General features: G+C 40.7%; 1 protein-coding gene across 2 annotated transcripts in view; it reads right to left on the bottom strand.

The window, feature by feature from the left end:
• Positions 1-17812, bottom strand: part of Negr1 (neuronal growth regulator 1) — a 771161-nt gene that overhangs the window by 162465 nt on the left and 590884 nt on the right. For both annotated transcript variants that reach the window (XM_036190724.1, XM_036190722.1), the window contains exon 5: positions 12562-12682. In XM_036190724.1, coding sequence (XP_036046617.1) covers positions 12562-12682 — 121 coding nt within the window. The remainder of the gene's footprint in view (positions 1-12561; positions 12683-17812) is intronic.

Genomic DNA, 17812 nt, shown 5'->3' with positions numbered 1-17812 from the left:
GATTGCCTTTATTATGTTTAGGTATGTTCCCTGTATTCCTGATCGCTCCAAGACCTTTATCACGAAGGAATGTTGGATTTTGTCAAATGCCTTTTCTGCATCTAGTGAGATGATCATCTGTTTTTTTTCTTTGAGTTTGTTTATATGTTGTATTACATTGACGGACTTTCATATGTTGAACCACCCTTGCATCCCTGGGATGAGGCCTACTTGATCATGGTGGATAATTGTTTTGAAGTGTTCTTGGAGTCTGTTTGCCAGAATTTTATTGAGTATTTTTGCATCAATGTTCATGAGTGAGATCGGTCTGTAGTTCTCTTTCTTTGTTGCATCTTTGTTTCATTTAGGAATCAGGGTAATTTTAGCCTCATAGAAGGAGTTTGGTAATAGTCTTTCTGCTTCTATTGTGTGGAACAATTTAAGGAGTATTGGTATTAAATCTTCTTTGAAGATCTGGTAGAATTCTGCAGTGAATCCTTCAGGTCCAGGGCTTTTTTTTGGTTGGGAGACTTTTAATGACTGATTCTATTTCCTTAGGGGTTATTGGACTATTTAAATGGTTTATCTGGTCTTGATTTAACTTAGGTATGTGGGACCTATCCAGAAAATTATCCATTTCTTTTAGATTTTCCAGTTTTGTGGAGTAGGGGTTTTTGAAGTATGACCTGATGATTCTCTGGATTTCCTCATTGTCTGTTGTTATGTCCCCCTTTTCATTTCTGATTTTGTTAATTTGGATGCTCTCTCTCTGTCTTTTGGTTAGTTTGGATAAGGGTTTGTCTATCTTGTTGATCTTCTCAAAGAACCAACTCTTTGTTTCATTAATCCTTTGTATTGTTCTCTTTATATCTATCTTATTGATTTCAGCTTCAATTTGATAATTTCCTCGCATCTGTTCCTCCTGGGAGACTTGGCCTTTTCCTGTTCAAGGGCTTTCAGGTGTGCTGTCAAGTCACTAACGTGAGATTTCTCCAGCTTCTTTATGTGGGCTTTCAGTGCTATGAATTTCCCTCTTAGCACTGCTTTCATACTATCCCATAAGTTTGAGTATGTGGTGTATTCATTTTCATTGATCTCTAGGAAGTCTTTAATTTCTTTCTTTATTTCTTCCTTAACCCATTGGTGATTCAGTTGAGCATTATTCAGTTTCCATGAGATTGTAGGATTTCTGTAGTTTTTTCTGTGGTTGAAATCTAACTTTAAACCATGGTGGTCTGATAGAACACAGGATGTTATTCCAATTGTTTTGTATCTGTTGAGATTTGCTGTGTGGCCAAGTATGTGGTCGATTTTAGAGAAGGTTCCATGAGGTGCTGAGAAGGTATATTGTTTTCTGTTTGGGTGGAATGTTCTATAGATATCCATTAAGTCCTTTTGAGCCATAACATCAGTTAAGTCCATTATGTCTCTGTTAAGTTTCAATTTGGCTGATCTGTCCAGAGGTGAAAGTGGGGTGTTGAAGTCTCCCACTATTAACGTGTATGGGTTTATATGTGATTTAAGCTTCAGTAATGTTTTTTTTTTTTTACAAATGTGGGTGCCCTTGTGTTTGGGGCATAAATGTTCAGAATTGAGACTTCATCTAGGTGGATCTTTCCTTTGATGAGTATGTAATGTCCTTCATCATCTCTTTTGATTGATTTTAGTTTGAAGTCTATTTTTCTGGATATTAGGAAGGCTACACCAGCTTGCTTCTTAAGACCATTTGATGGGAAAGTCTTTTCCCAGCCTTTTATTCTTAGGAGGTGTCTGTCTTTGAATTTGAGGTGTGTTTCCTGTATGCAGCAGAAAGATGGGTCCTGTTTTCAGATCCATTCTGTTAGCCTCTGTCTTTTATAGGTCAATTAAGTCCATTGATATTAAGGGATATTAATGACCAGTGATTGTTCATTCCTGTTGTTATTTTTATTTTTTGGTTGTAGTGTGTGTGTACTTCTCTTCTTTGGGGTTTACTGCTGTGGTGTTATCTATTGCCTGTGTTTTCATCTGCCTTCCTTTGGTTGGAATTTTCCTTCTAGTGCTTTCTGTAGGGCTGGGTTTGTGGATAAGTATTTTTTAAATCTGGTTTTGTCTTGGAAGTTCTTGTTCACTCCATCTATGATGATTGAAAGTTTTGCTGGGTATATTAGTCTAGGCTGGCATCCATGGTCTCTTAGTGTCTGCATTATATCTGTCCAGGTCCTTCTGGCTTTCAAAGTCTCCATTGAGGAATCGGGTGTTATTCTGATGGGTTTGCCTTTATAAGTCACTTGGACCTTTTCCTTTGCTCCCCTTAATATTCTTTCTTTATTCTGTACGTTTTGTTGTATAATTAGTATGTGGCAAGGGGACTTTTTTGGGGGGTCCAGTCTGTTTGGTGTTCTATAGGCTTCTTCTATCTTCATAGGCATTTCCTTCTTTAAGTTGGGAAAGTTTTCTTCTATGATCTTGTTAAATATATTTTCTGTGCCTTTGAGTTGTTATTCTTCTCCTTCCTCTATCCCTATTATTCGTAGGTTTGGTCTTTTCATGGTGTCCCAAATTTCTTGGACATTTTGGGTCATGACTTTGTTGGTTTTAGTGTTTTCTTTGACTGATGAATCTATTTCTTCTACCATATCTTCAACACCAGAGATCCTCTCTTCCATCTCTTGCATTCTGTTGGTTATACTTGCCTCTGAAGTTCCTGTTTGTTTACTCAGATTTTCTATTTCCAGCATTCCTTCTGCTAGTGTCTTCTTCATTTTTTCTATTTCCCTCTTCAGGTCTTGGATTGTCTCCCTTGCTTTTTCATTATTTTCTTTCAGGGACTTATTGTTTTCTTCTGCTTTAATTGTCCTTTCCTCTAGTTTTTTTTTTTTTTTATAGTATTCTTCGCATTTTTGTTTGTCTGTTCCTCCACTTTATTTTTGATTTCTTCAATATAAGGCTCTAGCCTCTTCATGATGTTACTTATAAGGTTGTTTTCTTCTGCTTCTTCCATTCCGTGATGTTCAGGTCTAGCTGTTGGAGAAGGGCTAGTTTCTGGTGATGCTGTATTGCTCTTTATTTTGTTGTATGTACTTCTGCCTTGGCGTCTGCCCATCTCCTCTTGTGTTCGTTCTTGGTCTTATCAGTGTACTTGGTCCAGAGAGAGTTGACAGATTTAGGGAGCCTCTCTCTGGTCCAAATGGAAGCTCTGGGCCAGATTGGAGTGCTCGTCCAGATGAGAGTCCTGGCCTGATAGGAGCTGGGAGGCTGGACTCTGAGTCTTGGGAAGTCTCTGGGGTCTCCTTATTTTGTCCAGATGTGAGCTCCTCTTGTCCAGATGGGAGTTCCTCTGGTCTCTGGTCCAGATGGGAGTTCCAGGGTGGGATGGAAGCTTGGGGCTGGTCTCTGATTCTCAGGAATTGGCTGGGGTCTCCAGCAGTTGGGTGTGGGGGCAGGGTGTGGAGACTGCAGTCTTGGAAAAGGGGAGCCTTCCTGCAGGGCTCGCCAATTGGCAGGAAACTGGGGCCAAGTTGGTCAGGTCCTCCCAGAGTGGCCTGTGTCCAGCGGTGGGACCCTAGGGCAGTTGCCTCTCTGGCTATAACCCCAGGCACTCACCTGTGGTCTAGATGGGAGTTCCGGGGTGGGCAGGAGCTGCGGGTTGGTCTCTGAGTCTCAGGAAGTGGCTGGGGTCTTGGGCAAATGGGTGTGGGGGCAGGGTGTCGAGACTGCAGTGTCTTCCTGCAGTCTTGGAAAAGGGGAGCCTTCCTGCAGGGCTTGCCAATTGGCAGGAAACTGGGGCCAAGGTGGTCAGGTCCTCCTGGGGTGTCCTGTGTCCAGCGGTGGGACCCAGGTACAGTTGCCTCTCTGACTATAACCCAGGCACTCACCAAATTAATAATTTTAATTAATAATTTTAGATTTAGACTTTGGGGCTGCCTTACTAGTGACAGTTTGATTCACATTGAGGGGACCCTTTAAGCCCCACCTAAAATAATCAAGGCTACAGTGCAGGACCAACTCCCTCTAATAATAGTGGGTCCTATACCCATGACAACCTTGGAAATGACTGAATCTCTCCACTCTGCTTGAACTGTTTTCCCAATAACTGGGTGCTCAAGAGTTTAATGTTTAGTTTTATACTGAATCATAATGATACAGACATACTTCTGAGCTGACAATCACATAGAAGGAAGCCACAAGTTAGCAACAGAAACTACGTTCCTTTTTCTCATCATGTTGGGGTTGGGTTGACATTGATTAAAGCAAGAGGGTCAGTTTGGATATATTCCTTTCCCATTTGAAAGTGACTTTGGGGAGATAGATCACTGGGTAAAGTACTTACCTTATAAGCACCAGGTCTTGAGGCTGATCTCATAAACCCATGTTAAAAAGTAAAGCCAACAAACCAAACAACAAAAGAGAAAACCAGGCATGGTGGCATACACTTAGAATCCCAGTGCTGAGGACATGAAGACAGAATAATTCCTGGGGCTTGATGGCCATCTAGACTAGCCTATTTGACAAGATCCAAATCCCTAAGAGATCTTATTTTTCAAAAACAGCATGGACAGTTCATCTCCAGTGACCAACCCAGGTGACCTCTTCTCCACTGACATATGCACAGTTGTGTATGGAGAACTGCACAAATGTGAGCTTACATGCACATAGACAGGGCTGGGGTGGTGACCTTAGAATTACTATGACCATAACTCACTCATGCAACACATAGTTATACAAACATCATGTCGGGTGCCGGGAAAAGGGCAATGAAAGAATCCCAACTCACACAGACTAGAACTTAGCAAGAGAAATGGATACACTGATGGATCTGAGGATGGGGTGAATATCCAAGAGTCAAGTTGAAGAATCTCCTCCTGGGGCAGGAGGTATCATTCTGGAGGTATCAAGGGAAAATGACTCATAGTAAAACACAATAAGGTCTGAACAATAAGAGAAGCAATAAGAAGCCCTGAGTGTTATGGTGGTTTGAAAGAAAATGGTCCCAGCAGGGAATGGCACTATTAGGTGTGACTTTGTTGGAGTATGTATGGCCTTGTTGTAGGAAATGTGTCACTATGGAAATAGGCTTTGAGGTCTCATATATGCTCAAGCCATGCCCAGTGACAGAGTTCACTTCCTTTTGCCTGTGAATCAAAATGTAAGACTCCCAGCTCCTCTAGCACTATGTCTGCCTGCATGCCACCTGTCATGATGACCTTGAATTAAATTTCTGAAACTGTAAGCTAGCCCCAATTAAAAGTTTCCTTTTATAAGAGTTGCCATGGCTATAGTGTCTCTTCATAGCAATAGAAATCCTAAAACAGGTATAAACAAAGCTTGTACCCCTGTGTATGATAACTGAGCTAGACAGATAAGAAGAGTCTCATGGTTCCTTCCTCCCTTGGGAAATCCTTCCAACTCTTAGGAGCATCTCTCGCTTTTCCTTTCTGCCCTCATTGTTACTTTCCCTTAATTTTTCTCTTTTCTTTAATGTTCTTATTAAGCCTGCTCTTGCTCTGCACACTCTCACAAGAGTCCAAGTCACTAGCTTTCTTGGGCATAACACAATCAATTTGGAGATACTTTCCAGCCTGTCTTTGATTATCTTGTGTGTCCAGCATTTTTGGCCCTTGGGTCATGCCCAACTGGGACTTGAGGATCCTGCTCCATTCAGAAACCCTACAAAATCCCAATAATGAATGACTCTAGAGGCTTTGCTGGGACAGGGGCATCTTCAATGAGGCAAGAGCCTAGGTAGTGAGAGGGAACACATAGGAGCATCAGGGGATAGAGCATGTTAGTGTGTGTATATGTGTGCCTATGTATGTATATGGATACATGCATGTGTATGAGTGTATGTGCATGTGTTTTTGTGTGCATGTGTTTGTATGTGCATGTGTGTATCTGTGAGTGCATATATGCATATGAGTACATGCATATACATGTGTTCATGTACATGCAAGGGTCTTACCAGCAAAGGAACCAGCTAAAGGAGAGGGTGGTGTTGGCTCAGGTGGTTGGAGTCAGAAGTATGAGATTTGTAATCAGAGAAGTAAAGTGTGGCCAGAATGGGATGGCCTGTCATGTAGTGGAGAGAGCAATTTGTTGAGGGAAAATGAAGAAAGTAGTCAGATCAGAGCTTGACTTTGAGTTGACAGCAATGAACTGTGAGAGCACACACTTGTTGACAGTTATGAACTCTAGGAGCACAGACACACTTGTTGGATGGTGGACTCTGCACAGTAGTGACACCTTAGTCCACCTTGTCACTCATCATCCCTCGCACCACTCTCAAACCTCTTTCTTGTGTTCCAGCCTCCAATAATGATGCCGCATTTCACTGTTATCTGGGTAGGAAGCTCTGCTTAGCATTATGTTTTATTCTTCAAACAAATTGTCCCCTGAAATGTTTCCTCATGCATTCTCAATGCACTCTCTCATGTTCTCTCTCTGTCTCTCTCTCTGTCTTTCTCTCTCTCTCTCTCTGTCTCTCTCTGCCTTGTGGCTGTGGGTCAAAATGTAAACTCTCCTTTCACTCAATCATCAGGGACTCTGACTCTCTGAAACAACAAGTCAAATTAAACACTTTCTTTTATAAGTTACCTAAGTCACAGGGTTTCATCAGAGCAAGAGAAAAATAAGAGACGGATCCTATAAGGTCATCATGTGTGATGAGCTTTCTATGTGGCTAATTTTCCGCATTTTTCTACACTGACATCTTCTCTCTCTCTCTCTCTCTCTCTCTCTCTCTCTCTCTCTCTCTCACACACACACACACACACACACACACACACACATATATGAATCTCTGTACATCTTGTGTGAGTCTCTGTACACATGTTTTGTGCATGGAGGTGACTCATCCTTCACACAAATGCTAAACTGGCCACAATAGCCATTTTTCTTCTTTGTGGGGATGTTATAAATAATACTTATACCTGCACAGACTAAGTTGGGAATGTATTACTTAAAATGATATAATGGTAAAGTTCCTACAGTGTCAAGTCCAAATACTACAATTTTAGCAGTACATTATTTTTTAACTTGTCAACTGATAGTTTTTAATGTTTCACTGTGAATTTCTTTTGAATTCATTAGAGTAATTTGTTTTGAGCTCATTTGTAACTTTTATATTCCTATCTTAAGTTATGGTGAATAGTTAGGAAGGACACACTCTTGGAATTAAAGACTTTACCAAAACATGGCCAGAATTAGCCTCTGTGCTAAATGACTACAATTATATCTTTAAAATGTATTTATTGACTTACCATTCTGATAAATATGAATTATCAATTTGAGTACAGTAGCTATTTTGACATATTTATACACATAGAATGAACTAATAAATATACCTACCACCTAAAAGCCTCAGGCAGTCTCAATGATCTAGAGAAATCAGAAAGCATGGCTTTCTGGGTCTTGGGCTTGAATTTCATGAAATCTTCAAAAAGAGGAGAAAATTATGCTATGCAATCATGCAAAAAATTATGATCTAACACAAGATGCTAATGCTACCAAGACAAGAAAGTTTAAATGCTTGGTGCTTTATATCAATTATCTCAAACCCTAATTTTCCCAATACTAAAACATATGTAGAATAAAATTAAGCTTATTAGGATTGTCCCTAGCAGGTGTGCTGAGAGTCTGCTGTTTAAAAATGACTACCTTGTTCCAATGGCTAATGATTCAACAAAAGTGTATAAATGTAATCACTCTCATGATGGTCGTTAAAAAACAGTGCAATAAACTAATTTAAATTGGCAATATTTCTAATATAAAACCCAATTAGATTATCAATAAGACACAGTGTGGGGGAGCCATCTTTGAAGATGGCATCTGATGATCTCAACTCACGATAACATATGCCTAAGAGTTCCCTTCTGTAGAGAGTAGGGCTGTCCCATGCAGCTAATAGAACCCTGCAGAAATGACAGTGTGAAGTCCAACACAAGGTCATGAGAAATATGATATCACAGCTTCTATCCTGCTGTCTCCTAGATCACTGGTTCTGGAGAAAGCCTGTTGCCATGGCACAAAGTCACTCAAGCAGTCCTGTGGAGATACCCACATGGCAAATAATTAATGCCATCTGCCAGGAACTGCCACCAACACCATCTCCCTGGCCATGTGAGTGTGTGTTTGTGTGTGTGTGTGTGTGTGTGTGTGTGTGTGTGTGAGTGTGCATGTCTTTGTGCATTTATCTGCATCTGTGTCTGTGTGTATATATCTGTTTACATGTTTGAATTTGTATCTGTGTGCACGTATCTATATATGTGTATATGTGTATATATGTGTTCATATGTCTCTCTGTGTGTCTGAGTGTGTGTGAGTTCATGTGTGTCTTTGTGCATTTTTGTGTGCTTGTGCATATATGTACATGTCTGTGTGTATGCAAGTACAATGTTCATATCTCTGTGTGAATGTGTCTGTGTATTCATGTGTGTGTGTCTGCATGTGTGCATCTATGTGTGAGTGCATGTATGTATGTCTCTGTGCATGTGTTTGCACATGTGTGTGAATGTTTGTGTGTAAGTGTGTACATGTATGTATGTGTATGAATATGTATGTATGTATGTACATGTGTGTATGTGTGTTATCTGAATGAAAATTTATCTTTGACAATCTTGGTATAAAAGACCAAGCATTTTCTTAAATATAAGTAAAGTCTTGTAGAGATTATTTCTGAGTGAAAATGGAAGGGTCATAGATGAAAGCCCTCTGGGAAACAAAGAGCTTGCCAGAACTATACCATCTTGATGTGGTCTCTGACAGAAGCTTTCTCCTGGATAGGGTACTGGGGGTTCAGAAGAAACTCTGAAACCTGATGTGTGTGTCCCTGTGGCATGTGTACCCAATTCCATTGATACAAATACAGAACTATGTTTGTTATATTGTACACATATTTTTACTCTTATGTAAAATATTTGTATATTGATACAAATGTAAATTTATATCTGTCATACTGTATGTATGTTCTACTTCTGTTTAGGATATTCTGTATACTGATATATACTTAGGATTATTATCATATTACATATTGCACTATACATTCCTACCTCTGTTAAAGATATTTTGTGTATTGTCACAATTTAAAGTCATTGTCCTTTTACTGTACATTTGCTTACAGACTGTTTGCCTTATTTATAGAAAGCTTAGTCCTTAGGTTGTTTAGGTAAATAAGACTTACAGAGTTATTGTCACCTATGCTTGTCATCTCTATAATTATGTTAGTTAGGTTATCCAGATTTATAAATACATAGGTCAGATGGACAGGTAATCTTCAAACACTTCATGGACCTAGAGAATATGACATTTAAATAACTTAGAATTCTGTTGACATGAGACACAATTGCTCCTGGCAACACCAATTTGATCCCGAGAGAATGTTGGGCTTCTAAGACATTTCCATTTTAAAGTTTGTCTTCTTGGCACAAAATGGCCTACTGGACAAAGAACTGCCCTTGCCTCAACTGCTGACAGTACAAATGCTGTCCTTTCTGGACAAGCGGGACACAAGGAAAGCGACCACTATACTTTGCCAAGACAGGGTAAGATGGTCTTTCAGAATTCCTGCTTCTGAAAATGGTCTGTCAGATACTCTAGGCCTGTAGCCAATTTGAATGCACCAAGGATGCTGAGAAACATTAGGTGACTGCCCAGGCTGCTAGCTGTCTCTGTCTACTCTTGCAAGACTCCCGAAAGTTGCTTGCGTCCTTCTCCCATTTCTCAGGTATTATTATATTCCTTCTCAAGTCTTTGATGAGGTTGGAGATTAGCAGTTATAGTTACAACTTAGTATATATACATATATAATACCTTAGATAAAATATATTAAGTATTAGACTCAGGTTCTTTAGGATAGGACACCTTTTGGAATGATCTTTGCAACATGCCACCTACCCATGCCCTAGACTTCCCTGGATTTTACTATATGTTTTTTGTTTGATATTGTTTGCACTTATTGTAATTCCAACTTATCTAGGTCATTATCCCTCATTACTCCTGGACAATATTTGATTACCATCTCTTTATATATAGTCTCGTAGTAGGTTAAAACTTTCTTATTTAGACAAAAGGGGGAGATGTAGTGGATAGCCATCCCAGCATTGGCCTGTTAGTTCCAACCCCCATTGAGGCTTCGGTAATGGTCACACCCACAAGGCAGGGTGGAGGAGGAAGCGGAAGCCCAAGGATCGGGAAGAGGGCTCTTGGTTCCCGGACTCTAGATGCTGGAGGTAGACCGAACAGAGTTCTCCAGAGAACACCGCCGGACTGCACTATACCCTTGCCAGACCCTGTAACCTACCCCTTCATTTGTAAGTTACCCCACAAAATAAACCTCCCTTTTAACTACATGGAGTGGCCTTAATAATTTCACCAATACATTTCTCCAATAAGGACTAAAGTTATATGCCTGCATTGACTGTCCCATTGCTACATGTGCTTCAGGCTGCGAAGGTACCCCAGGGACCACTGTAGCTCTTTTGGCAATGCTTAAAGGATTAAGGAGAGAGTATGACTCCAGAGCATCACAGGCGATTGGAAATAAGGTGGACATTAACAAAGGACCTCGTATTTGGAGGACAAGTGATTCTTACTGTTAGCTTTTGGGAACTAAATGCCACAGATCAAAATCTGAGTTCGAAGGACAGGTTAGACAATCTTGATCAGTGTTAAATCACCTTTTATGGACAACAGGAGACTCAGTGGCTCTTGCAGAGATGTCTTAGTGGAAGGAAGATTGAGGCCTGATTTACTCCAGATATTGCCAAGATGTGTCTCACGCTCATAGATATTTCTTGGGCAACCAGATAAGAATATATCTGAGCAGAAAGTTTTGTGACTTTCAGAAAGTGGAGCAGCACTCTCTAGGAAAACATTCACAGAGATCACCACAAATGAGCTTTCCAACCTGGGTTTCCAGAAACTTACACAGACTATCTTGCTGGATGTACAAACTTAGTGAGTGGAATGAGGGGAATTACATGCCAGTTCATCTAACCCCACTGTGTTTAAACCACCAAGTCTCCTATAAAGTCATTAAGAAAAAGATTTAGAATTGTGGACAGTATAAGTTAATTAGTGAAATTACTGAGAAACTGAAACCTTCCCAGTTTCAAGAAGTGCATATAAAACATTTCCAAACATTGAGGCAAAAACATAGTAACTTAGAACAAAGCATGATGTGGACAGCCTTCATTATTGAGATAAACCTTCTGTTGGTGTGGGAGGCTGTCTTTAGCATAACAACTTCTGATTCCGATTTCAAAAGCAGAAGGATAAAGAAACAGCTCAGGGATAAAGTGCTTGCTGGTTATTAGGGCCCATGCTCATTCCTCCAGGAAAATTGAGGAGTGGCAGGAAATGTCTGTAATCTTGGAGCTGGGGAGACAGAGGTAGGAGGACCCTACAGTCCAGCCAAAATGGCAAATTCTGGTTCAGTGAGAGGCTATGTCATAGCAAACAGGGTGGAGAGTTCACAGATACTGACTGTTCTATGGAGAGGGAATAAACCTGGGCATAGATTTTTGACCTCCACATGTACACCTCGGGTGAGCATGCCTACACACATACATACATGCATACAGTATTCATGTGCACATACAATAAAACCCAGACACCTGTTTACATCATGTCCATGCTCGTTCATTGTGAGACAATATGCAAGCTCTTGTGTGCTTTCATTGGCTCTTTACAGATACCAGCTGAAAGTAGTTATGATTATGATCTTAGTGTGTAAATCCCACACAATTTGTTCAATAGAATTGCAGACAGTATTTAGTTTAATGTTTAGACTTAAAAGAGGCAGTTTCACAAAGTTCCACTTGACATTTTTCTTGGTTATATTCTTTATATTTGAAGGAAAATACAAGTCTATAGAGATAATCCACACTCTCTCCCGTATTGTAGCCTCCAGTTAACCCACAGTGGTCTTCATTTCTGGCTTGGTAAGAGCTACTGGAGAGGTTTGAATGAGTCTACTGCTGGGAAATAAAGTGAAATCTGTTGGCTCATATCTTCCTTTGCTCAGTAGCTCTTGCCAAGATTTCTGGGACATCCCGAGGGCACAGCCATACTAAGCAGAAGTAAAAGAAAAGCTTTGAAAACCCCTTGCTTAGTCCTGTTTTTGTGCATTACTTCTTCTCTACAGGCCTGACAATGAGAGAACATCAACACACAAGCCTATAAAATAAATCATTAAACTTTCTCATCATAGAATAAGGCAGGAGAAGGGTTCTGGCTTATTAAGGAAGCAGAGTACAGACTGCAGCCCCTACTGCTTTTGAAGTATTCTTGTGTAATCTGTTACCAAGCCCTTGAGAGGCATGTTGCCTTTCAAGTAAACATGGTTGCTGGGAAGATAGAGACAGAGAAGGGAGCAGTATCAACAATGGGGGATCTGCAGGCATCTCTGATATTACAGAAACCAATGTGGACATTTCTTCTGCAAAGCTATTAGTTCCTCAGCCCCTGCATGAGCCCTCCATCCTGCTTGCCCATAGGAGGATGAGGTTCATTCAAGCCACTTACAGAAACTGCTGAGAGTTAGTATTGGAACACAAACATTAGCTCAAAGTGCTTGAAACACAGTGATGCTCACAAAGCCCTTACTTCTTCTCTCCTTTGTACCATTCGAAGGCTGGAGGCGGCACACCTGCACCTTCGCATCTTATCAGTCCACTGCGTCCAGGGGTCACAGTGCCAGATTTAATTTCCTGAATCGTAGGTGCAACTGAAAAAGAAACAAAAACACCATGGTGGGTAAAGAGAAGTAATCTTCAGCAGAGATCACACACACACACACACACACACACACACACACACACACACACACACAAGACTATTCCTTCTATATTCAAAGCAATCTCATGCCTGGCAGTCCAGTGCAGGCCAGTCCCTGTGTTTCATGCTTCAAACACTAGACCAAGTCATTTTGAGCTCCATTTTTCAAGTTGGACAATAGATGAATGCTCTAGGGGAGTACAGAGTAAATGCAATACATTTTGGCTGGGTTTCTATTGGAAAAATAGCACAGTGAGGCAAACACCTCATCTGTATCCTGGTCAAACCACGCTCCATCTAGCCCTCTTTTATTGAGCAATCACAGCAGCTGGCACTTGCCGGCTGCTTCAGGTTCTTGATTTCCTCACATGATACTCTGAGCTTGGAGGACATTATTCCCATTTTAACAATATGAAAACCTAAGTTAGCGACATCAAACACTGTAGGAGGATGAAGCAGCTACTTAGATGCAGAATTGGAAGTCAACAATGGTGTGTGAATCTGGGGATCCTTCCTGGTCTCTTATGATAAGTGACTTTGTGACATTGTCTCTTGTCTCAAGATGCTCTTCATTTCCAAAGCTCTGAAGGCTGATTTGGATGCTATGTCCTCCCTACTCCTCACTGTAGCTCCAGGTAAAGCAGGTTTCTGGTTTCCTGGGATAGATCAAACCATAAACTTTAGTCACCAAATGGTTGTTGAGCCTCCAGCACGTGCCAGGCAGTTCTCAAAGTGCAACAAGGCCAAATTCCTAACACATGCATATAGCATGAGTCATATGGAGGTGAGTAAATAGGAGATAGACTACAAACAGCAAATGTCATAGCTAAATGGCTGAAATAAAATGCACAACATTAGAAAGTGACAAATGGATTGTGGTATAGGTAGTGTACTTCTTGGGCCCTGAGTTTTAGCCTCACAGCAGCATTGCCAGAAAGACATAAAGGAATGCAGTGCAGTTTCATTTAGACATCTCAGGTGTTCCTTCTGGTGTGTGTTGTGGTGGTATTGTGCTCCCCAAAATATTGTACACCCTAATAAACTTATCTGGGGTCAGAGAACAGAATAGCTACTAGATATAGAGGCCAGAAAATGGTGGCACATATGCATTTAATCCTATCACTTGGGAGGCAGAAATCCATCTGATCTCTGTGAGTTTAAAGCCACACTGGAAACAGCCAGGCATGGTGACTAATGCCTTTAATCCCAGGAAGTAATGGCAGAAAACAAAAAGGTATATAAGGCGTGAGGACCAGTAACTAGACTGGTTAAGCTTTTAGGCTTTTGAGCAGCAGTTCAGCTGATATTCATTCTGGATGAGAACACAGGCTTCCAGTCTGGGGAAACAGAATCAGCTGAGGAACTGGTGAGGTGAGGAAGCTATGGCTTGTTCTGCTTCTCTGATATTCCAGCATATAATATATACTGGCTCTAGGTTTGTTTTTATTAACAAGACCTTTTAAGATTCTTGCTATATCTGGCACCCAACATTCATGGTATGGATTCATGAAAAAGCTGCTTGCCTGTGGCCTTTTGGGCCCCTGCTCAGACCTGAACTACCCTCAGCCAGTTGTGGTGGCAGACTGGTTGGATTTACTGAAGGAGGCAGAGGTAGGAGGATCCTGAGTTTGAGGCCAGCCTAAGAGGCTTGCTAAGGACAAGCTGTGGCCAGGGCCAAGCCACAAACGGTGGTGGTGGGACCGTGGAGGCAGCTGCTGCTGCTACAAATTGCTGGCTGCTTCTCATTGTGTTGGTGACTGTGGTGATGCTGCTACTTGGGATGAAGGGTTTACTGTTGTTTGTTCAGAAAACAATTGCCAGGACCATTGTGTTATAAGAAAGCATTGGCAAACGTCAGTTTGGAAAAGTTTGGAAAGACAAATGGTGGGAAGAAATTGCTGCGAAGATTTTTCTCTTCTAGGGAAGAACGTTCATGGTTCCAGCAGACAGACATTTCTCAGACTGTGATTGCTCCAAACCACAAAGACACAAAAGAAAAAGAAAAAAAAGAAAGAGAAAAAGAAAAATTCAGCAGGGAACCATGACCACGCCTAATAGCAACTTTGAAATTTTCAAAAAGATGGCAGGATCCTACAATGACAATTCCACATGGACTATGGTAAAGCCATTAAGCCAATTAACACCATGGAAAGATCACCTTTGGACTACAAACTGTTCAGAGGGCTACCTGAGATGACAAAAAAGGGGAAATGTGGTGATATTGTCCTCCCCAAAATATTGTGTACCCTAATAAACTTATCTGGGGTCAGAGAACAGAATAGCTACTAGATACAGAGGCCAGAAAATGGTGGCACACATGCCTTTGCCTTTAATCCTAGCATTCCAGAAGCAGAAATCCACCTGGATCTCTGTGAGTTCAAAGCCACATTGGAAACAGCCAGGCAGGGTGACTCACGCCTTTAATCCCAGGAAGTGATGGCAGGAAGCAGAAAGGTATATAAGGCATGAGGACCAGGAACTAGAGCCTGGTTAAGCTTTTAGGCTTTTGAGCAGCAGTTCAGCTGATACTCATTCTGGATGAGGACTCAGAGGCTTCCAGAATGAGGAAACAGAATCAGCTGAGGAATTGGTGAGGCGAGGAAGCTGTGGCTTGTTCTGCTTCTCTGATCTTCCAGCAATCACCCCATACCTGGCTCTAGGTTTGGTTTTATTAACAAGACCTTTAAAGATTCCTGCTTCAGTGTATGAATGCAGAAACTGTAAGTCCTCCCTGAGAATGAAGAATCCTGAAAAAATAGATGGGGATTGTGTGCTAGCTTTGTGAATATCTGAAGAAAGCCTCCCAGGTAGAGATAATAGCTAAGCTGAGAGACCCTGAAGCCACAGTAATTTTCATCTTGGTGAACAAAGAGGGGATAGTGCCAAAATTGGTGCAGGATGGAGATCAGGAGGGACCTTAAGGTTCCTTGGGGATCTAAAGAAGTCATGCACCATTACATAGGTATATCACCTGGCTTGGGCTTTACAAGGGTCAGAGGATGCTGTGCTGAGGAAAGGCCTGTCTGAGGCCAGAAAGGAACAGAAGGGGTGCTTTGGGAACTGCTGTGAGTGGGCAAACTGTGTAGACACTTGAGGATGGGGAAATGGATTTGGTGCAAATTGGCTGGGAATCACTGAGAAGTTGGGACCATCACGACTTCTTGATAGAAGGAAGTAAGATGTGAAGGTACCATGAGGTGAGGGTGATTGGCTTAGAACACTGGAAGATTTGCTTGGATACCCACATGGTGTGATGGGAACAGTTAGGCAAAAGAGGATAGTCATGTGATGTGATGGGAATGGTCAGGTAGAAGAGGATACCCACATGGTGTGATGGGAATGGTCAGGCAGAAGAGGCTTAGGGAGATGTTAAGAGTTGAATGAAAATGTCTTTTCATGAGTATTTGTATTTTGAGCAAGGTTTGGATATAACAGATTCTAAATGACACCACACCAGAGGAGTCCCTACAACTAGAAGCTTGATATACAAGTCATTTAAAAGTATGTCCTGATTAAGTGTGTACTAGAGATACATTTGAGGTTTCTGCAGAAAGGAATAAGATGGGGAGGCATTAGTGTTGATTCCAGTATCTTGTGAATATGGAAACAGTAACCATTCTTACAAGAGAATATTGTCTATCCTTTAAAAATATCTGCTAAATTAATCATTTTTCTATTCCTGGCATTTCATTTTAAAATAATAATACCTCTATTATCTGCAGCAATTTTATTCTCAATAGTAAAGTTTAAGTTATACTCTAAGGAAAAAATGTAAGGTAATAATTTTAATTGCTTTAATATCTTAGTGAAAATAATGAAAGAATGTTTATCAGAAATGTTTGAATGAGAAAATAATATGAAGTAATATATTGTACACGTAATTAAATATATGAATGTACATATAGAGACAGAAATACAATATAAGGAGGAATTCAATAATCCATAATTTTTATTTTGAATAGAGATTCATGCTGCCTTGGAGAACACAGCCAAAGACACATGAGACATCTACCACACAGCCGCTCACCCATCAGTTGCTAAGTGTCTGCCTAATTGAGAGAGGTGCAGGCTAGGCATCTTGCCTACTGTTCTGAGAGGCTTTTCTGATCCTCTCCTCATCATGCTAACAGGATATAGTCTTTTATGATTTCCAACTACCATTGAAGGCAAAATAACCATATGCAACAGGCCTCTGTCAGAAGCTTCTGCTGATGGTAATGTTAGTGAAATTAGTCTCCCATTTATCAAGGGGGCCATGACTCATTACAAATAAATGCATGAAATCCCAAACATTGCCTGAAAACCCAAGTGTAATGAACCAAAATAAAATACCTAATTCGCCATTAAAAGGCTTTTGTTAACAGTCCCCATGTGCAGATGGCTGGGCACTGTGTGCTTGACAGCCAACATTAAAGAGATAGGACCATATCTGGGAGCATGTAGGCAGCTCTGAAGGACAGTGACTGTAAAGACACATACCATGGCATACAGAATTGTAGACAAAATGCATCAATAATTAATAGAAATATACATTAGAAAATGTCCCAAGTACATATTGTGTGGTAGAAAGACACAGAACTGAGGGCTGTGGGGTGTTAAGTGTGGAGAAGGCTTCTTGTGGACATTTCATTTCATGTCTACAGTTATAAAGTGAGCTAAAGTTTCTATTGATTTTTCTTAGGAAAATGAAAATTCATATTACATTTTAATGCTATTATACATTTTTTGCAAAGACATTGTGGGGAATATGATTCATCTAATTATTTTTCCATAAGTATCAAATTCTTGAAACAATAATAAAAGTCCCCTGTATAGCTGGACACAAACTTCTGTGCATGTGAAGCACTTTGAAGGAAGAAGGATCTCTTTTATATGGATCAATGGCCAAGGTTATTACTTTTGTGGTAAGAGTTGAGTAGAGAATCAAACTTTGGGAAAAGTAGCCATGAGTGCAGTCTACACAAAAGTGAAACAGGCTTAAGAGCCAGTACTAGTTCCTGGAAGCCCAGAGAATGGCCAATGGCTTCAAGAGGATATTTGACAGGACATAGTATGCATAATTCTGTGAGCCTGGTTTTAC

Source organism: Onychomys torridus, chromosome 6 (genome assembly GCF_903995425.1).
Source record: "Onychomys torridus chromosome 6, mOncTor1.1, whole genome shotgun sequence".
NCBI lineage: Eukaryota > Metazoa > Chordata > Mammalia > Rodentia > Cricetidae > Onychomys > Onychomys torridus.
The sequence above is the reverse complement of the archived record's forward strand: the minus strand, read 5'-3'. Positions and strand labels throughout refer to the sequence as shown.